Source organism: Peromyscus leucopus, chromosome 2 (genome assembly GCF_004664715.2).
Source record: "Peromyscus leucopus breed LL Stock chromosome 2, UCI_PerLeu_2.1, whole genome shotgun sequence".
NCBI classification, from domain to species: domain Eukaryota; kingdom Metazoa; phylum Chordata; class Mammalia; order Rodentia; family Cricetidae; genus Peromyscus; species Peromyscus leucopus.
The window spans coordinates 71,533,355-71,556,461 of NC_051064.1; the positions used below are offsets into that span (position 1 = coordinate 71,533,355).

Here is a 23,107-nt window from a genome sequence, read left to right on the forward strand (position 1 = left end):
GAAATAAAATTAAAAGACCATGTGAGACAGACCAATTTATAATTGGTTGACTGTTGCAGTAGGTAATGGATGCTGGAAATCACCTGAACTCCCAAGAAGTGGTGGTCCTTACCTTACCTACATATAGGTAACCCCAAGAGAGAGGGGCTGTCCTGTGCAAAGAAAGTCAAGAGAGTGATTTGATCCTTAAAGTTTTTTCAATAGGAATTTATGTTGCACTTATGAAAGTGATATATGTGCTTCACACAGATTCTTTTTTTTTGTTGTTGTTCTTTCAAGGATTTTATTTTTCAATTTTGTTATCATCAGTGCATTTATAATGGATGGGGAAATCCAGGTCAGAGGACAACTTTGGAGGCTCCTTTCTTTTCTTTTCTGCCTTTACATAAATTCAGAGATCAAACACAGGTTTTCAGGGGGTTTCACTATCGGGCAGTAAGCACCTTTACCCACTCTGCTGCCCTCCCCCCATGAGAGGAGATAAATCTATACAAATGCACTAATGTACTAATTACATTTTTAAAGGTCCCTAAAGGCATTTGAAAAATCCCTTTACCACCTTTCAAGTACTATCATCATGTGGTCAATTACATCACTACAAGTTCAGAGTGAAACATTCAAAGGTTGCACCTCTCCTGAAGTGTGTGTCATAGCTCTACTGTATAGAAAACATTGTGATTGTTAGCTATGTAAATGATCAGAAAGCTATTATACAAGGCCATGCTATAAAACCTAGAAATCTAATTTTGAGTGCCCATAGCCTCTACATGCAAATTCCTTTTTCCACCCTTAGTGAATAATCTGAAACTCAAACGTCTGTATAGATTAACAGTGGAAACAGATGTTAAGGTTCTCCACTTTCCACCACGGTTTGCCTGCCTAACACTGAGTCTTGAATTTAGGCATTGGCTCCCTACTACCTATTCTCAGTAGTGGTCTCACTTTCAAGGCCTCTTTTCTGAACATGATCACACTTAACACACTAAAATCTAATAAATTATTTTTGCCTCACCCCGTAGCATTGGCAAATGACCTCTATCATGTCTTTAGTTCTGGATGCCAATCATGTTTGGCACTTATTAAATATTAAAAAATATTTGCTGAATTAATGAATTTTAATCAAATTAGACAACACCGGACTACAGATATTGTAATCAAACTTGTAACAAATAGTTGGTTACTTAAAATCATTTAACATCATGCCGAAACAATAAACTAGAAATCTTAGCTGATTTCTACAACGCATTAGTCTTCATGTCCCTTTCCTGCTGCATACACAACACCACTAGACACTGGAACAATGTGGAATCATCTTTCAACCCCTCATCTACCTTCAGTCACTACTGTGTCTGTAGACACAGCCAAAGGACAACTCCCAATAAACACTCTTCACTAAATAATATACCAATAATATTAGCACTATTTTAGCAAGATAAACTCCCTATTTATGTCTCTTTCTTCTTTCAAACCAAGTCTTTTTTCATAATAAGACTGAGTCTAACCACTAGTTACTTCATTTTCCTTTGATACAAAAGCATACCTTATGACAACAGTTTCTGTCAGTTTTCGTACATTACTAATTTGTGTTTCTTCCTTATCTCCTGACAGATAAAATTACACATAAACTTTATTAAGATAACCATGTTGCTGGTTACTATATTCGTTTAAAATTACATGAAAGTAGTTCCCTCTTATCTAAAGTTTCACCATCTATGACCTGGCTCTTACAGTTTTAGTTATCTATGACTAACCCACAATATCAAGTGACGAAGGGCCAGAAATAAACAATTCATACATCTTAAATCGTATTCAATTCTGAACAGAAAAATGAAATTTCACACCATTCCACTCTATCTCACCTGTGATACAAATCATCCACACTGTCTGTATGCATTACCCACTTAGAGTAATCAGATCAACTGTCACAGCATCATAGTAGTTGTAGTCAACTTAATTTAACAACAATGCACAACCAAGAACATTAGCAGTATTTTAATTGTACCTTTTTTATAACTGCTTTATTAGTATTGTCATTAATCTCTTACTATGCCTGTTATAAACTATTTGTCTAAGGTATGCACATAAAGAAAAAGCAGAGGATACATTATAGTTTGGTATTATCCTGGGTTTCAGGTACTCACTGAGAGACTCAGAGGATATCTTCCCTATAGCTAACGGAAACTAATGTATTATATGAGTGTGTGTGTGTGTGTGTGTGTGTGTGTGTGTGTGCTGTGTGTGTCTGAAACCAGTAAAAAGTGACACATATATAAATGTTTCTATAATCAAATCAGAATATTGGTAGCATGGTATTCTTTACTTTGAAAATGTATGTGTAAGACTATAAAACTATCGTAAGATTTCTAATTTCTTCTCCTTCACTGTAAAAAGGTTTCAATTTTCTATGCCAATTTACTCATCATAAATTATTATTAAGACTACTAACAAATGAAACCTGAACTTTGAAAAATATACAGTGCATCTTGATTAGCAGGATTTGTGCTAAACAAACATTTAGTTACAGTATCTCAAGTGTAAAACCTTACATAGGTAAGATCAAAACAAAGAAATCAGTGACTCAGTACTCAACTGTATTACAGATCTGAAAAACAGACATTCAAGGAAACTGTAAGGCTCTTCAGTTGTAGTGCTGTGTATAGCAGCAAACCTTCAGAGTGCAGTTAGACTCCAAAGAGAGCAAAACTGTAGCTTAACTGTAGGTTAAGGAACTTGTCCATGGTTTGCATTTTTACTTTCTTAGTGTTTCAAGCAAATGATCAACTGTGACAAACCAGTAAGAATTTGGTTTGTAAATCAATTTTGATAAGAAGCCAAACTGTTTCACTGGTGCTATGACATGAAGGTGCAGATGAGAAATGGAACAGAATGGTGGCATATGGAAACCCATTCTCACATCTGTAAAATCGGTGAAATTATTCCTCTCAAGAATGTTGGAAACAACAGCTACCATGCTCTCAACCATTTCTACTTGATCTCGGTTTAGTTCCTTGCAATTTCTAATATGCTTCTTTGGCACCACAAGATAATGATGATGCGCCGCTGGTTTGATATCTTCGAAGCAAACTAGGTCTTCGTTCTCGCAGTGCAAGAGTTCAGTGTCGGGTTCCTGGCCGGCTGCCACGAGGCAGAACACGCAGCTGCTGTCGTAGTCCCTGGACTCCGGGGTCCCAGGCGAGTCCGGGTCCTCCAGGCCCGCTGCGGAGGCCGCCACGCAGGCAGGACTCGGCTCCCCCGCGAAGTCCTTCTCGGCCATGGCGGCCGGGTGGGCGAGCGACCTCAGGGCCAGCCGAGCTGGGGAAGGCCGGGATCGCGTGCGCAGCCTCCGCCGGCCCTGGTGTCGCCGGCCCTGGTCGCTTCACACAGATTCTTAACACCCTTCCTGGAAGCACATTCCATGCTTCACAGTAGGTGTGCTCCTGAAACATGAGGCCATGGAAGCAGGGTTTATGAGTGATACACTTCATAGAATATATGTAGATTGGCACTATAGGTAATGCAGAAAATGTAACAGATAAAACCAAATACCTGAAGTCCCTTCCCTGTAGCATTGACAACTGGATAATTTCATTTCTATCAGTGTCTTAAATTTTAGCAAAAGATGTGGGTATGGACCTTCTTAGAAAATTCTATCACTTGCCGGGCGTTGGTGGCGCACGCCTTTAATCCCAGTACTCGGGAGGCAGAGCCAGGCGGATCTTGTGAGTTCGAGGCCAGCCTGGGCTACCAAGTGAGCTCCAGGAAAGGCGCAAAGCTACACAGAGAAACCCTGTCTCGAAAAAAAACCAAAAAAAAAAAAAAAAAAAAGAAAATTCTATCACTGGCGCCTGTCGCTATACTAGGATATATGACAGGATGAGAAAATTACTTCACAAATACTGAAGTACAACAATAAAATAAAGCTCCCCTCCCTTGCCATAGAGCTGAACAAGCCCTGGTAAAGCACACGGGAGGACTCAAAATGAGCTATTTGCTGATTTTAACACTTTCTAGTATTTTTCTCTCAGCTTCTCACATAAAATGCTGCCATTAGCCTAAGTCTCTAACAAGAAAGAAAAAGGCAGCTCTGTAGAGCAGACAGGAAGCTAGTGTCACTGTTCAGGCATGATAGTTCTGCTTTAGAAAAATCCCAGTGAACAGCCAGGCAAATTTTTATGAATTAGACCTTCTGTGGGAGCAAGAGAAAATTTAACCAGAAATGCTGTTGTGAAGGATACTGGTCCAGCCCAATAGAAAATGAGCAACACTTCCCAAAATGATAAAACAATACCTTCCTGGTTTATCTTCGTATAATACCGAACTGCTGCCCATTAAAACATATGAATTCATGTCATAAATGCTAGCCACAAAGAAGGAAGGATTACCGTAACTCCAATACAAAGAAGACACTGTAAAGGGGGCTTGATGGAGGGATCAAAGAAAACCACACCACCATTTCTTCATTCTTTAATTTATCCCAAATCACAACTTCTATTTCAGGCACCTCGCTGTGTGGCTGGCAATTTAGTAATAAGCAGAATAGACACTGCCCTTGCAAATTAGATTTATTGGAAAAGAAAAACATTTGTCAAAGGAGCCTGTGAATCATCGAACGGTTTAAACTGAATTAAGTTGCTATGTAGGAAAATACAACATGGCCAGTGCCTTGTAGGATAGAGTCTGAGGAGACCGCAAGAGGTCAAACAGCTACAGGGCAGCAGCTCAGTGGGCATGTTAGAGGAGAGCACTTTAGGATGATCGGGCAGAACATGTAGAAATAACACTACATTGAAGCTTGTGGATCTCATAGGAAGTGGGGTTAGTAGCAGCAGTCCATTAAACATGAACCTTTGCAGGTCATCCCATCTCTAGCTCCTGCTAGCACTCTTTGCCTCCTCTTCCTCTGTGGTGGTATTGTGTTCCCCCAATATATTGTGCACCCTAATAAACTTATCAGAGAACAGAACAGTCGCTAGATAGACATAGAGGCCAGAAAATGGTGGCACACACACCTTTAAACCTAGCATTCTGGAGGCAGAGATCCCTCTGATCTCTGTGAGTTCAAAGCCACACTGGAAACAGCCAGGCATGGTGACACATGCCTTTAATCCCAGGAAGTGATGGCAGGAAGCAGAAAGGTGTATAAGGCATGAGGACCAGGAACTACAGTCTGTTAAGCTGTTAGGCTTTTGAGCAGCAGTTCAGCTGAGATACGTTCAGATGAGGACACAGAGGCTTCCAGTTTGAGGAAATGAGATAAGCTGAGGAACTGGTGAGGTGAGGTTAACTGTGGCTGATTCTGTTTCTCTGATCTTTCAGCATTCACCCCAATACCTGGCTCCAGGTTTGGTTTTATTAACAAGATCTTTTAAGATTCGTCTATATTCCCCCATGATGTGAATAGCATCACCTCATCTTCCTGCCACCACAGACTGAACCTCTGCCATAGACTCCAGTGCCATGATTTCCCTGCCACAAAGGACTGAAATCTGTCTGAAACCCTGAGCCAAAATAAGTCTCTTTCCACATGCTGTTTCTTCCAAATATTTTGTCACAATAATACAAAAGTAATTAATACAGTAATCTCCTATTAAATTATCATAATTTAACATTGCCTAGTATGCTATATAATTATAGTTTTAACACTTGGCTCAGCCTGGGAGGAGGGGACTGGACCTGCCCGGACTGATTCTACCAAGTTGAACTCAATCCTCAGGGGAGTCTTTGCCATGGAGGAGATGGGAATGGAGGGTGGGCTGGGGGGGGGGCAGGGGGAGGAAGGGGGGAGGACAAGGGAATCCATGGCTGATATGTAAAATTAAATTAAATTATAAAATAAAATTTTAAGAAAAGAATTTAACATATATCTTCATCTTTAAAGGTGATTCCTGAACTTGATCTTCTACAGGTTGAAATCTCTAATAGTTTTGATAATAATGATATTAAATGTAATGGAAATAACAGGAATAGTGATAATAATAGTAATAAGGAAAGAAAAGCTAGTGCTCATTGACTACTCCTCATATGTCAGGTACTGGGGGTCTAGACCTTCGGGGAGGGACCTCATGAATGAGTACCAAAAGTTTCCTAAGCTTCCTGAGTCCGATGAGCCCCTCGCCTTCCCTCAGGAGGAAATGTTTCAATCCAGGCATAACAGCTACAAAACATCTTGTAGCATTTGTCTTAACATACTGTCTTAGTATTGTTCTGTTGCTGTGAAAAGACACCCTGACCAAGGCAACTCTTATGAAAGAAAGCATTTAATTGAGGGCTTCCTTACAGTTTCATAGGCTTAGTCCATTATCATCATGGCAAGGAGCAAGGTAGCACCAGGCAGGCACTGGAGCAATAGCTGTAAGCTACATCCTGATCCACAGGCAGAGAAAGAAAGGTTTGGCCTGGCATGGGCTTTTGAACCCTCAAAACCTAACCCCAGTGATACACTTCCTCCAACAAGGACACAACTCTCAATTCCTTTTTTGTTTGTTTGTTTGTTTGAAAAAAATAACTAAATGCCACTTTTATTCAAGTCAGCTAGTTAAATCATGACATTTTGAATGTAATAATTATTATTTTAATATAATATAGCTAGTATATAGTTTTCTTCCATATATTTGCATGTGCATATACACACATCTGGACTAGCCATCAGGTATTTCTAATCAGGGTTTAAAATGCTTTAATTGTTCATTTGTTTTCCTTAAGGATCATGGGATAGGAACACCCATTGTGGGATTCAGGCAGCCTGGAAATGCAAGAAATATCAGCTCAGTTTCTTTAGGTTCTTTCCATTTATTCAATTATCTCTGAGAAATTCAGCAATTTGAAGTAGGGGTCTCTCTATCACTGACATAAATTAGAAAGGTGTGGCTGTAATAATTTCCCATTAGAACCCGAAAGCTCCAGGTTTTACATGATGGGTTCAAAGGCTTGGCTCTGTGGGCAGCCTAACTATCCTGTGTAGAAGACACTATGGCTTTTAATGGCTTTTTTTTTTTCCTTTTTTATTATTAAGAAATTTTCTACTCATTTTACATACCAACCACAGATGCCCCACTCCTTCCTCTTCCCCACAAACTCTTAATTCTTATAATCCTTTCAAATAGTTTCAAAGTTCAAAGTTCAATGTCTCTTCTGAGACTCATGGCAGTCTCTGTAAAATCAAAGTCAGAAAGCAGATCATGATCTTCCAACATACAATAACACACCATGCACGTTACTATCCCAAAAGGGAGGAAAAGGAGAGTAGTGAGGAAATACCAGACCAAAGCAAGACTGAAAAACAGCTGGACAAACTCCAAATTCTGCATCTCCATATCTGTTGTCAAAATGTTCTTCAGATCTCCAACTTTGTTTTGATCTCCAACTCAGCTTTGTTGATTGCAATACACTTCTCTCTCTTGGGTTGATACCATATGTGGTCTGAAGCTTTTTTTTTTGGGCAGGTATCTCATGACTTTGGTAAATACTAATATTAATTATATTTACTTTACTTTGTATTCTCTCTGTGTCTGTCTCTGTCTCTCTGTCTCTGTCTGTCTGTCTGTCTGTCTCTCTCTCTCTCTCTCTCTCTCTCTCTCTCTCACACACACACACACACACACACACACACACACACACACACACACATTGCCAATATCAACCAATGAAAGGCAACATTCTCCCTTTGAGCTAAGTCCTAAACAGAAGTTAAGAGGTAATGTCTTGCCCATAGCAATAGCAGATTCATTGATATCATGCTTTGGCCCTAAGCATTATTTCTGGCTTCATATTGTTTCTTTTCCTTAGTTCACCCATTTTTAAAGTGTATGTTTATGGCCGGGCGTGGTGGCGCACGCCTTTAATCCAGCATCGGGAGCAGAGCAGGCGGATCTCTGTGAGTTCGAGGCAGCTGGGCTACAAGTGAGCTCCAGGAAAGGCACAAAGCTACACAGAGAAACCCTGTCTCGAAAAAACCAAAAAAAAAAAAAAAAAGTGTATGTTTATATTTTCTGTGACCTTTAAATAACTTCAAGTATTTTGGTGAGTGAATCAAAGTATATATTGTATACTATTAACGTAAATAAATAATAATATTAACATCAATCTAGAAAGTAAAATTAACCAATGAATATAAAATATGTTCAATCTTTTAATCAATGAAGTACTAATTAAAACAATAAGGTTATATTATACTTTAAAACCAAGAATTTTTATTGGTAGGGTTTGGTAAAAACACTGTCTGATGTTTTACAGTATTATTTATGTAAAACATTGAATTTATTATACATTTATAAATCGACCTGACCACTTGCTACCAAAAGTTTTAAAAACCCTTTTACCTTTGATCTCTACTATATGAATCTGTCAAAACAAAATAATTAAAGGTGTAGATAGTAATTTGTTGTTAAAAGTCACTATAGTTTTAGTCAAAACAATAATTACTTGAAATACAGTAAATGAAAATTCAGGCTACAAAGTTCTACAACAGTGCTGTATATAAAGTTTTCAATTTTAGTATACTTATGTAAACAGAGAAGTGACTTGAAGGAAGTAGGCCATAATTAATATAATACTATGCATATATAATATCCTCTATCCTCCCTCCTCCCACCCCCAGACCTCTCCCCCAATCCACCCCCCATTCCCATCTCCTCCAAGGCAAGGTCTCCTCTGAGGAGTCAGCCCAGCCTGGTAGACTCAGCCAAGGCAGGTCCAGTCCCCTCCTCCTTACACCAAGGCTAAGCAAAGTGTCCCAGCATAGGCATTGCTCAACATCCTTAATCATCAGGGAAATGAAAATCAAAGTGACTCTGAGATACTATCTTACACCTGTCAGTTGGCTAAGATCAAAAACACTGAAGACAGTTTATGTTAGAGAGGATGTGCAACAAGGGAAACACTCCTCCACTGTTGGTGGGAGTGCAAACTTGTATAGCCACTTTGGAAATCAATATGGCGTTTTCTTAGAAAATTGGGAATCAACCTCCCTCCAGACCCAGCTATACTACTCTTGGGCATATACCCAAGGAATGCTCAATCATACCACAAGAACACATGCTCAACTATGTTCATAGCAGCATTATTTGTAATAGCCAGAACCAGATGTAAGATTCTTATAAGATGGACTTCTGAGGGAACATGAGACAGATAATGCTGTCCCAGCCTGAGCTGTTGAGTCCCCAGTTGGAGAGCTAGTTCTGAAATCTTTAGTGTTCCAGTGAAGATCAGGCAAAGTAGGAGCGGAAAATCTTGGTGATTCCCTTCCATCGCCAAAGATTTTCAATCAAGGAACTCTAGAAAAGTCATCATGTCCTTGCTAATTCTAGTTGATAAATGGAAACCAGAACAAATGAGCATGTGATCTATTTATTTGTTCACCTTCTCCTAAAATAATTTTCAGGTGGCATCTTTACAGAATTTTTAATAACTGCAGGTTTATTACTTTCAAATAGATACATTAATTCATACTAAATGCAGAAAAGTATTTTCAATTAGACACCCTGCTGAGCTTGCTTTAATGAATGTCTAAGATCATTTCGTCTGTTTGAATACAAACAGAGAGAGTGCCAACATTTTGAAAATCCTTCTCCTAAATTAGGGGAAAATTAGCTTATAACTTTGTTTACATTATTAGTCTACTTAGCAGACACTACGTCTGCACATAAATACTTTCTATATGAATCATGATGTCATAAGAGGTCTGTAAATGTTCACATAAGTTACATAATTATAAACTGTTATCATCAGGCATATATGTTCATTCTGTTCCTATAGTACTTACATTATAGAGACTTGGCTTACAGCTCAGTGGTAGGGTGCTTCCCCCAATACTGTAAGAAAAAGAGAACTCTGTGAATTTAAGGCCAGCCTGGCCTTCATAGCAAGTTCTAGGTTACCCAGGGCTACATAGCAAGACCTTGTCTCAAAAGGAGGGGAAAAAAAGTTAATGAAAGCTAAATCCATATTTAGAATTCAGGAGAAATAAGTCAATGATCATTTGCCCTGTGAGGAATCTTATTGTCATGCTCAGTAAGTATTTAAATATATGAAGACGTTACAGACAGTCTCCTAAATGTATCCAAAATATCTTTTTCAGCTGCACAAAAAACAACTGAATGTTGGGTTTTTCTGATTTAACCCATTTGGATATTTGATCCTTAAACAGTTCAGGAGCCATTATGAGGCCAACACTGGTGTACTGTGGAAGCAAAGTCACAATCTTAACTGAGTTCAGCTCTACTATGAGCTCAGTCTGGGAAATAGGGACAGAGGGTTCACCTTTTTTCTAACTGCAACTAGATACAAGACTGTTCAGGCCTATTTCACAGGCAAACATGGTTCTGAAACATATTTTGTCAGAACCCATTAATATTTTTCAGAATCAAGAAGTTCTCTCACCACAGCATTTTATCAGAAGCTGCTACCTTTGAAAAAAAGGTTAAATGAAAGAAAATTTAGCAAAACAGCTATTCCAATTTGCTTTCTATTGCGTAGTACAACAATTTGACCAAAAGCAACTCAAGAAAGAAAGCATTTATTTGGGTTACATTCCTGGGCCATAACCCATCATTGAATGAAGTCAGGATAGGAACTCAATGCAGGAACCTGGAGGTAGGAATAATAGGGTAATTACTGGCTACTCACTGACCAGTGCTCAACCAACTTTCTAATATAGCCTAGGCCACTGCCTAGGGATGATGCTGCCCACAGTGGCATCAAGACTATCTCTCATGGACATGGCCACATGCCAAGCTGGTCAAAGCAGTTGTTCAGTGGAGGCTCACTCTGCCCAGATGACTCTAGGCTGTGTTAAGTTAAATTTAAAAATTAGACAAGTCAGCAGCCAAAACAGAGCCCATCAATGTTTCTTCCTTGAATTATATTCCAAGTCATGATTTTTTTATTTTCTCATGTGTGGTCCAAAGATACTGTATTAATGAAGTTGAGTATGTTGAAAAAATACATGATTGAATACTATAATACAAATGTATACCTTCTATAGTTCATATACTATTATAATAACCAGTCATTATCCTAAATGTCAAGTATAATGACCATAGCATTATAATGAGACTACAGATATATAATATTTGAGATAGGGACTAAAAATGTCAATAATAATATTTATTAGGTATTTATGTTCTAGGTACTATGTGATCTGATTTAAATGGATATTTTTCATGAAAAAATTTAGTGCATCCATACAGTGAAAGAAACTGAGCCTAAAAAAAAATAAAACAGGTAACTTGTGTAAGGCCATATAACCAATAAATGGTAGAGAATTTGTGTACAGCAGTATCTGACTATGAATTATTCCTACTGAGTATTTAATTTACATACACAGTAAGACTGTCCTCCTCAGCTTGATTTATTCCAGCCAGTCCATTACCCACCCATGGGCTTAAGCTGAGAAAGCTGCTTGCTTACACCACAAAGAAAATTCAAGGGCAAATGCTGCTGAGGCTGTGACAGTTGAATTTGTGCACATGGGATGAAGAAGGCAGAAAGCCAGGCCCAGGGGGATTACTTCCCATCTCCACCGATCACCATAACTCCACAAACACAGTACAAACTAACTCAAATGTTGGAACTTTATTGAAATGCCACTCATATAAAGGGTGCTCAATACTAGAACACAAAGATAGCAAAGGCACCTTAAAATTCTCTGCCCACCACATATTCTAGGAATTCCCCTAGTGGCCATTGCTTTATATTAAGAACTATTCTTTCAGAAGGTCTCTACTTCGACTGCATCCATTTCGAGATAAGACAAATGGTCCCTGAAAGAGGTGAGCGTTCTCTTGGTTTCCTATTCAGGCCATTAATTTAAGCTAGATGATTCTGCTTTTACTTTGAGAGTGAATGACTATGTGCTGCTGAACACTGGGATGAGTTTTATGGAGACACAAACCATCAGTTTTGTTGAAAGAGACCAAAGTAGAAAGCAGCCTGCACAGCTTCCTGCAAGCCTCAGCTCCCTGTCACTCTCTGAGTCTCATGCTTCTCCCTCATGTTTAAATGCTGTCCATTACCCTTTCTTCTCCACTACCAGGCTCAAATTCTGTTCTTATTCATGAAGCTTTATATAGGCCCTTTCTTCTCAGAAGTGTGTTCCAAAGGATCAGCAGTTTTTGTATCTCCAGGTCCAAATGCAATATTGCAGAATCTCTGGTCCTACTCTAGACCTGCTGAACCAGAATCTGCATTTTTAACAAGATTCCCGGGTGTTTTCTTTAGACTGGGAGGAATGATGTTGTTGATCAGCTCTCACATGGTTGACATACTTCTGCTTGCTGCAGGATTCATTCCTATCCTTCACTTCTGAATCCATGACATTAGCTTAGGCTAAGCTCTGCCTTTGAATTGGTTCTCTTTATAGCAAGCTCACTGCTCTGGGGACTTCGATCATGTGGTGCTGCTTAGCTCTAACAATCCCCCAGTATGTAAGGCCTACATTGCCAGCTACAATATTAGCTCAGCTTCTTGACATTATGGACAATAGAGCCAAGCAATTCTCTTTTTCATTGTTCATGCAGATCTCCCCCATCACACTGCAAACCCAATGCAGTCTTTTTTCTGTGCCTATAAGCTGGCCCATCTTCTAAAGAAACTCAGAAAATAGTCCCTTTGTAAGCCATTACAATCTTGCTTCTCCTTTATGGAGATAGTAACTGACTTCAACAGTTTTATTGTTGAACCATTATTAACCCCTTCTCACCCTGTTCTTCCCAACTTGTACATCAGTTGACAAACCTTTCTTTCCAGCTTCTCTGGAGAAATGGAAGCCACTATCCCTACACTCCCAAATTTTACCATTAGCGCACTTTGCCACTGGTTCTTTTCTGTGGTTGAACGCTACACAATAAAAAGCATGACATATGAGAAATACCATTTTGTCTCAACCCAATGAGTTCCTTTTCATTTTTACATGCTCTTAGTAAAATGATGATTTTGCTCCACTAATGATAGCTATCATTAAAAATGACACATTCCATTGTGAAACTCTTCATGGCTCCCTTCCCTCTAGGGCCTCAGCTGATTAGCCACATCCTTGTAAGGCTGTCAATGTATTTAAAGTGGAGGAGGTTCAAGCTGATCATCACATCCAGGTTTTCTAACCGCAGATCCATCAAAATTTCCCATATTGTTCTGGTTTTTTGTTAAATAGTTTCCAAAAAAGATATTAAGCAACAGCGGTCAGGATCCCCACAGCTCCCAAAGCTGTGCTCAGCATTTAAAAAGCATTGTCTGAGAAAAACAATTACCATAACAAATAATAACTTTGTAACATATATGTACATATACATCTGATTATTGTTTATAATCTAGCATTGGTGAGTTATGGATTTTTAGGTGGTTTGAGTTTCAGGATGCTGATTACTTTAAATCAAGTATGAATTCAAGCAGTCATACACCAAGAGCCAAACCAAAGTCCAAGAATGCAGAATGAATTTTGCTTTGTGTCATGTACCAAGTGACTAATAGGCAGTGAGGGCTCTCAGGGTTATAATTTCTGCTCAAGGTTCTGGTAACTACATGAGATCCTTGAGTGGTTTATGATATCATAAGGTGAAATTATAGCTTCCCGTGGGCAAAAGTTGTTGAAAAGCTTTCAGCCGTTGAGTGCCATAACTACCATGTCCTCTACAACAATTATAGGAAAAACTATATTAAATGCCTAGTCATATTGACTAATGACTTTAACCATAGAAATTATTTTTCAAAAGGAGAATGGCAAGTGAGAAATTCATTCATTCATCGACTCCATAAATATGTATAAGTTTCTAGATGTCTGGCCCTTAGATAAAGGCAAAAATTACAACCGCAAACAAGTCAGATCTCTAACTCCACTTTCCAAGAACTTTTGTTTTAGCAAAGGAATTTGACATGAGATTCCCATAACCAGAGGTGAGTGTTCTGACCATGATCAGAATGCTCTGCCAAGTGTCTTGGCGACATCTGACCTATGGGAAGAGGGATGAGAAGCCTTCCTTATTGAAGAAGTTAACATAGAACTGATTTAGAGTGATGACTCTAAATCTATCATTCTTTGAGAAGTTCATGTATGTATACAGTGAACTATGATCATATTCATCCCTCATTCTCCCCCTTCTCTCTCTCAACATCCCTCAACATATCTCCTTCCCAGTTTTACATCTTCCTCTTTTCTTTACTTTAAAAATAAAAACAACTAGCTAAGTCCAATCAATGTTGTCTTTACGTACATGAGTGTGGGGCCATCCACTGAAGTGTGGGCAGCCCGCCAATGGCCACACCTTCAAACATTGATGTGAGTCTGAATCTTAAAGAAAACCAGAGACATGCATTCTTATCAAGTAGGAAAAGAAATCAAAAAGAAATAATAAAGAGACACAAGTACAGCCTCCCTTCAATTGATAAGAAGAGCAAGAGAGATATGGTAGAGAAAATACTGGAAAAGAATGAGACAATAGCCGGGCGGTGGTGGTGCACGCCTTTAATCCCAGCACTCAGGAAGCAGAGGCAGGTGAATCTCTGTGAGTTCGAGGCCAGCCTGGTCTACAAAGCAAGTTCCAGGAAAGGTAAAAAGCTACACAGAGAAACCCTGTCTTGAAAGAGAGAGAGAGAGAGAGAGAGAGAGAGAGAGAGAGGGAGGGAGGGAGGGGGGGGAGGGAGGGAGGGAGGGAGGGGGGGGAGGAGGGAGGGAGGGAGAAGAGAGAGAGAGAGAGAGAGAGAGAGAGAGAGAATAGCATATCCAATAATGGATCCAAGGCATCTAAGATATGAGTAACCTGGCATGTGTAGGGCTCTTCTGTAATCTCAAAAAGATAGGGGGGTGGAGGCAGGAGGATTATGAGTTGAAGGCCATCTTGAAGTATGTAATGTGACCCTGTTTTGAGAAAGAAAGAGGAGAGAGGAGAAAATAAGGCAGAAATAACGATGGAGGGAGGATAAAAATAAAGGGCTATATAAATTTCTCATTATATATACATATATAATACACACACATATTCTAAGTACATTAAACTTATGTTTGTCATATATGTGTATATTATTTGTGCATATGTATTATGTGTGATATGTAATGAAACATAGAAACTACTTATAATATAGATTATGGTGTATACGTATGTTATGTGTTGTGTGTGTGTGTGTGAGTGTGTGTGTTCACCAGACTAAAATTTTCAGTGATGAAACTAATTTGTATGAAATGCCTCATTTACAGTCTTACAAGAAAAGAATTTAAGATTCAAAGACTGTAGAGATAATAGTCAAAGAATAATTAAGATGACAAAAATCAGATAAGATCATAAAATTCTGTGCTGAAGAGAACAATAGGTTCAGGATTCTAAAAGAGACTAAGAGGTTATTCAATGTGAAGCACTTACCTAGGGGGACGATGTAATCATTTTGGAGGAGAATACAAAGATTGTTACCAAACAGAAAATCTCAGAGTAAGTAACCATGCAAGTCATCTCTCAATAACATTTCAGTATCATTTAAAACAATCAAATTGTATTATTACATTAGTGACAGCACAGTTTTCATTATATCAACATTTCATGTATTTCTTAGTTGAGTGACCTAGATAAACTAACAGTATAGTTTCAACATTATTAGACATAAATAAATCATCTAAAGGATAAACACAGGAAATGTAAAAACAGACACAAGCAAGATTATGTTTCAGGACACAAAACTATGTCAACAGTAGGTGAAGGAGAATGCAAATTAAAGATATAAAACAATAGATCAAACCCTTACTTAAATATGTGCCTCAGGGATCTAAATAGAGAAGAGATCCTTGCTTAAAGGAAAAGTTGGTTTTAAGTATTTTTATTTATTTTTCCCAAAAGTTGGCTTCAATTAAAAAGAGCAACTTTTTCATTAAAGGCCTCAGCAATATGTCATTTACAATAAACACATTTAACAGAGACCTCACCTAAAAAGTTAAAAACTTGGTTATTATTATGTAAAAAAGATAAAAAATATTTTAAAATGTTCATCAAAATTCAAAATCTAAAATTAACCTAAATATTTATTTCTCCTTTGAAAAACTATGTCTTAAGCAAACATTACAATCAAGTTATAAAACCACTAAACCACTTCAGCCATTGTTATACTAAAATATCCTGACATTGTTATAAAAAGAAAATGCCTTGCCACTGGTAATTGCAATTCTTTTAAAATATTAGTCAGGCTTTGTCCCTGGGAGAAGAAGCATTTGAGGGCCAGCTTTAATAACCATTCATACTTGCAGCGTTTATGCATTAATATTTAGAGTGAAAATGAGCAACATTTTCCAAAGACAATAATAAATGGAGATATTTGTGCAAATGTTTTGTTTTTTAATATCACCTTGGGCTGAGTCAAGCCATGGAAAATTTTAGCTCAAAGGAAAATTCTTCCTCCTCACTCCACCCCCTACCAAGAAAAATCACAAGGATGTGAAAACAGAGGATTATAATGGAAGCTGCCCTGCACCATTAACTGCGGTGTGTGCTCCCCTAAAAGCCATAATTCATGGCTGCTCTACAGCCTTTTCCTTTCAGCAATTATGTATATTAGAGAAAAGTTTGAATACATAAAAACTAAACGCTGACAGAAAGTCAAGCCTCATAAAAGACAAGTTTAATTCCTCTAGTTTTCCCTAAAGGCAGATGTGAAAACTAACTGGATTGTCCATTCCAAGGCATCCCAAGTCCAAAGATGTCCAAAATATTATGCAACTTAAGCTGCAGGGTATTGTAAGGGACTTATTCCCTGAGAACCCTGTTGATCCATCACGAAGGCAACATACCTTTGGTGGGGGAGGAGGCTGGGAACCACTAGCTCTCCTGAGAGCTCAGTATAGCTGTTGTTCTTTACAGACAAATTGGAGTGCAGAGTTTCTAAAGTCCACTTTACTTTCTTTACTTTTCTCCCTCTCTTCTTACAAAGTCCACTGGGTATCACAGGACATACCTAAGGAGAGCTACTCCAGGCCATTCAGATCATTCTCTATGTCCAGAGCAATGTAGAACATCACATTTGTTAAATATTTGCTTTAGGGGCAGGAAAGATGGCTCAGTGGTTGAGAGCATTTGCTGCTCCTCCAGAAGACCAGACTTCAGTTTCCAGCATCCACACAGGATGTCTTACAACCACCTGTAACTCCAGCCCCAAGGGATCGAATGCTTTCTTCTGGTCTCAACAGGTGTGCACAACAAACACACACACACACACACACACACACACACACACCACACGCACGCACGCACGCACGCACGCACGCACACAGAGTTTTAGAATTCCTTAAAAAATAAAAAGCAATTATTTGCTTGAAGTTTAAAAATTAAATTAAAAGAAGAAGAAGATCTCAAATTCCAGTTTGAAGCCAGAATTCCTGAGTTTGGATTTTGTCTCTACTATATAACTGAACCTTGAAACTGTAAAGAAGTCACTTAAGCTCTGGCCTTAGAATTACCTATTCTCTATAATTATTTATTACATCTAAATACGCCATTTCTTGTAATCTCAGAGTTGTAACAACCAAATAAATGAAGAATAGATTATTTTGAACATAGGAGCTAAGGGCTCAGTCCAGTTATCTGTTATACCTTAAATACATCAAGACCAAGTGCAGCCTTGACTTGTCTGGCAAGAATGACTGCCAAGATTCATGGCATTCAGAATGTATGCTTGGGCATGTATCTTCAGAGTAAAGCCCATATCATCAAGACTCTCAGAAGAATCCTAGAGGTACTATTGAGGAATGTGAAATTTACAGACTTACGAAATTCTCCAAACAAGTGACATACACTTTTGAATCTGAAAAATAAGACACACACACACACACACACACACACACACACACACACAAAATGAACTCATATCATTGTCACATGCGTGTGATCTATGTGTGTATACATGTGTGAATATACATTTGTGTATGCAATGAACTGTGTTCTTGAACATATCACATGATCCTATCTAAGGTGACAAGTAAGAACAATAAGAAATATGCTGGAAATTTTTCAAGAAATTATTCATTTACTTGTCCATAGTCTTTCTAATAATTAATAAAATTCCAAAAATAATAGTGAAGTCCTGTAATAAATTCTAAAAGACTTCTGAGAAACACATTTTCTTAGCAAATTACAATACAAATAAACAACGAACAGTACCACATTGCAGATGCAGGAATTATGGACATGTACCTGTCACCCGTGAGAGTAGTTAGCTTTCTTGAGAGGGTCAGAGAATGGTATGGAATCTAATTATGTCTTTGGGAAAGATCAACATTTAGTTAGGGGCCAAATAAAAAGTAAATTCCCTGACGAAGTTAACAGAGTCTGCAGATGCTAAAAGGCAAGATAGTGAGAGAAGGCTGAGTCACATGAGCAATGAGCATAGTTGCCAAATGTTGGTTCCATTCCTGAGTTCTTACTTAGAGTTATTACACTGTACTGGTGACCTCTTTCTACAATAATGTACTACAGCAAACAATCACAAAAATATCAGTGACATACAACAGAAGTCATCTACGGAGTTCACAAGTTACCGGATTCAGCTGACCTAGACCAGACAGAAAATTTGAGAGTCAGATGGGTTTTGGATGATCCCTGGTGGCTTCAGTCATTTGCTGAGCTCATGACCGCCTGCTCTGCAGGTGTCATCCTCCAGTAGGTGGATCTAGGCACATCTTTCTCATGGTGGTTACAGGGACTATTACACAGACTGACAGACACAGGGCATTTCCCTAAGACTACGCTGATGTCATGTCTGCTAACCTTCCGGTGACCGAAGCAGTCACGCAGTGGAATGGAGGGAGGACATCCATAGTGGCAGGCTAGAAGGATGCATCAAAAGGAGGGGAGAATCAGAGCCATTAATAAATGAATCCACCAGAGCTACTTCAGCTTCTGAATTTTCCTTTGTTATAAGTGTAGAATGGACTGATTCCTCCCTCTTGGCACTCGGTTGCTGCGAAGAAGTGTGCAGAAGTTGTTTTTGAAGTGAAAAATCAATGAACAACAACAAAGTATTTTCACAGAAATTCAAGATTAGGGTGTCTTTTGGTTTGTACACCAACTAGTCGCATATTCAAGGCTAAACTGCCATTTCATCCTCCCAAGACTATAAAGGCTTTTATATTTCCCAAGCACCAGTAAAAATTGACACTGACACACCAAACCATTCCACACAGAATGGAGGACAGACAGAGAGAATGAGATGAACTCTGGAATCCTCCTGACTAAAAATATCAAAAATGGCCACTTTTGGAGGGCACAGTCATCTGAGAGGAAGAAGGATCATTGTGCCACAAACTTCCATTTGAGATGCACTGTGGGGACAAACTCATGTGATACTTGTAACATTATGTAAATGCATGGTGAGTACAATTTTGAAATATTTTCTTTTTTCATTTTTCTTTATTAAGAAAATTTCTACTCACTCTACTTACCACCCACAGATCCCATCTCCTCCCTCCTCCAACCCCTCAGCCCTTTCTCCCAAGGCACCCCACATCCCCACATCCCCCAAATCAAGGTCTCCAATGGGGAGTCAGCAGAGCCCAACACACTGAGTCTAGGCAGGTCCAAGGCCCTTCCCACTGCACCAAGGCTGTGCAAGGCGTCACACCACAGGCACCTGATTCCCAAAAGCCTGTCCATGCACCAAGGACGGATCCTGATCCCCCTGCCTGGGTGCCCCCCAAAACAGTTCAATCCAAACAACCATCTTCCATATCCAGAAGGCCTAGTGCAGTCCCATGGGGGCTCCACAACCACCAGTCTACAGTTCATGGGCTTCCACTAATGTGGTCAGTCATCTCTGCAAGTCCTCCCATCATGATCTCGACATCCCTCACCTGCAGAATCCCTCCTCTCTCTCATTGATTGGATTCCCGGAGCTCAGTCTGGTGCCTGGCCATGGATCTCTGCATCTGCCTCCATCAGTCACTGGACAAAGGCTCTATGATGACAGCTAGGTTATTCGCTAGACTGGTCACCAGAGTAGACCAGTCCAGGCACCCTCTGGACCACTGCCAGCAATCCAAGGTGAGGTCATCCTTGTGGATTCCTGAGAGAGGGAAGGGATGGCCAGACTGCAACCCACAGCTCCAGAGAGGCTAGCTAACAGGGAAAGACCCTAGGAGGATCACATGGATGACTCAGCGAAGGAGAAGTGGATGAGATCTACATGAGCAGACTGTGTGTGGGGGGCGGGGTGGCAGAGGGTGAGGAGGGGGGATGAAAACATAGGGAAATGGGTGGGTCAAGAGCAAGCGCTGAAACAGGGACAGAGTGGGAGTGCATGGAGAGAGATAACCATGGTAGATGAGGACATCATGGGAATAGGAAGAGGCAGGGTGCTGGGGAGGCTCTCAGGAATCCACAAGAATGAGCCCACCTTGTAGCATGAATCTTAAAGGTACTTATTAATAAAATCAAACTTGAGGCCAGTTATTGGGGTGAATGCTGGAAGATCAGAGAAGCAGAACAAGCCACAGCCACCTCACCTCACCAATTCCTCAGCTGATCCTGTTTCCTCAGACTGGAAGCTTCTGAGTCCTCATTCAAATGAATCTCAGCTGAACTGTGCTGCTCAAAGCCTAAAAGCTTAACCAAGCCAAATGCCTCTAGTTTTTGGTCCTCACTCCTTTCTGCTTTCTGCCATCACTTCTTGGGATTAAAGGCGTGTGTCACCATGCCTGGCTGTTTCCAATGTGGCCTTGAACTCACAGAGATCCAAAGGGATTTCTGCCTCTGGAATGCTAGGATTAAAGGTGTGAGTGCCACCATTTTCTAGCCTCTGTATCTAGTGGCTGTTCTGTTATTTGACCCCAGATAAGTTTATTAGGGTGCAAAATATTTTGGGGAACACAATATTTACCACCACACTACCTTGAAATATTTTCATAAAGTAAACCTACTTAAATTTTCCCATGACTTTCACATGAACAGTTCATATGTGGGCCCATGTTCTCAAGGCTGTCTCTGTCTACTTTTTATTCCTTACTTGTCTGTTCACACTTGTCTGTTACTTACATGATTCATGAACTCAGTTCTGGTCCTAATTTTGCCATGGTCAAGATTTTGCCTTTGAACAGGCCACTGAAACATGACTGAGTATGGTTTGTTCATCTGTAAGTTATAACCTCAGTTTAGGTCAAATATTCTACGATTCTGGAAATAAATGGTCCATTTATAAATGAACCAGTCTATCTCAAGATTATAAGAATAAAAGAAAAGACAGAGTTGACTCAACTGAGAATTCTTAGTTAATAGCTAAGCAAATCTGTAAAAATCAAATTTATTCATTTATTGTGACAAAAACTTATTACAAAGTGTACCACTTGACATTTTGATATATTGTATACACTGGGGCATGATGACCACAATTAACACATCTATAACCTCATATAATTAGCTTGAGAGGGCTTTTTAGGGGAAGCAGAGGATAACAACACTTAAGATCTATTCTCAGGAAAATTTACATATACCATGGAGTTACCAACTGTAATTATCATGCTGTACACTAAGCTTCCAGAATTTATTCATCTTATCAACCACAGATTGTAACTTCTGGCCTCTCACCCCACAGTCTAGCAACCATCCTTATTCTGATTCCGTTCATTTGTTGTTGCTGTTTTTTTTTTCCTTTTTAGATTCCATAGATGTAGACTAATACAGAATTTGTCTTTCCATGTCTGAATTACCTAATACAGTATATTTTAGGCTGAGTCCTGTTACATCACAAATGGTAGCATTTCCCTCCTTGATACACTGTGTATGTAGATATATACACACATACACATTCATGAATATGTATATGTGTATATATTATATAATATATAATGTTGTATGATAATATATAGATATAAATTCCCTCCTTGGTAAGGTATTCCTTCTCTAATATGGTTGAATAAACACACACACACACACACACACACACACACACACACACACACACACTACATTTTCTTTATCCAGCAATCTCTCAAAATCTTTCAACAGGAGTTGAGATACACTTATCATGCCTTGAGTTTAGTGAATAATGCTGAAATGAATTTGGGAATACCATAATTTTTCAAGTTACTGATTTCAGTTTCTTTGTATATATGCTCAGAAGTTTCTGGATTATAAGACAGTTCTATTTTACTTATGCTTTGGGTCATTTTTCTTGTTTGATTGATAGGTTTTAGGAAACTCAATAACTATACCATTGTTCAAGGCTTTCTTCATCCTCCCCAATGTTTATTGCTTGGCTTTTTTTACAATGTCATCCTAACAGATATAAGCTAACATTTTCTTATAGGTTTGACATGTTTTACAAGGCCATCAGTGGTTCTGAGCACTTTTTCATATACCTAATAACATTTTACGTATCTTTTTTGGAAAAGTATCTACTTGATGCCTTTGCTCATTTTTATTAGTTATTAGTTTTAGTTATTAGCTTTCCAGAATAGTGTTGCATGGATCTGTGCTTTCCTGTCTTGGATCTTAGCCCCCATCAAATATCTATCTATATCTATGGCTTTGCAAACACTTCCCCGTTCCTTTCCATCTTATTGATTTATTGATTTGTTATGCAGAAACTCCTGAGTTTGATACAATCTCTGGAGTTAACTTCTGCTTTGTTGCCTGTACACTGAGAATTATATTCAAAGGCACATGGTCAAGATCAATGCCAAGAAGCTTTTCTCCTGTGCTTTCTTCTGTGAATTATTATGATTTCAGCTTACATATAAGTCCACAATCCAGTTCAGTTGGGTTTTGTGCATGACCTAAGATAAAGACTCAAATTCCATTGTTGCATGTGAATGCCAATTTCTCCATTGTTTGTTGAAGAGATTGCTTCTTCCCTGTTGTGTATTATTGGCATCTTTGTTAACAAAAACTAGTTAACTGAGTATGTATGGGTTTATTTCTAAATTCTCTGTTGTGTTCTGTTGGTCTACAAGTCTGTTTTTAATGACAGTGCCTGCTTTGATTACTATAGTTCTGTAGTTGACATGCCATCTTGTTTTGATTGTTATAGCTCTGTAGTGTGTTTTTAAGTCAGATATATGATACCTCTAGCTTTTTCATCTTTCTCAAGGCTACCTTAGCTATTAAGGGACCTTTCTTTGTTCCAAAATAATTTTTACTGGAAAATATTG

General features: G+C 38.9%; 2 protein-coding genes across 2 annotated transcripts in view; one reads left to right on the forward strand and one right to left on the reverse strand.

The window, feature by feature from the left end:
- The window catches only part of Grin3a (glutamate ionotropic receptor NMDA type subunit 3A), a 188,544-nt gene that overhangs the window by 91,264 nt on the left and 74,173 nt on the right, over positions 1-23,107 (forward strand). The gene's annotated exons all lie outside the window — the stretch shown is intronic.
- Positions 1,793-3,453, reverse strand: LOC114686571 (histidine triad nucleotide-binding protein 3-like). The gene has a single exon (XM_037202653.1). The coding sequence runs from the start codon at positions 3,272-3,274 to the stop codon at positions 2,750-2,752; it is 525 nt and encodes a 174-aa protein (XP_037058548.1). The 5' UTR covers positions 3,275-3,453; the 3' UTR covers positions 1,793-2,749.

What these genes read in the sequence shown, in the direction of transcription:
- LOC114686571 (XM_037202653.1), bottom strand. Translation starts at nt 3,274, where the DNA reads ATGGCCGAGAAGGACTTCGCGGGGGAGCCGAGTCCTGCCTGCGTGGCG.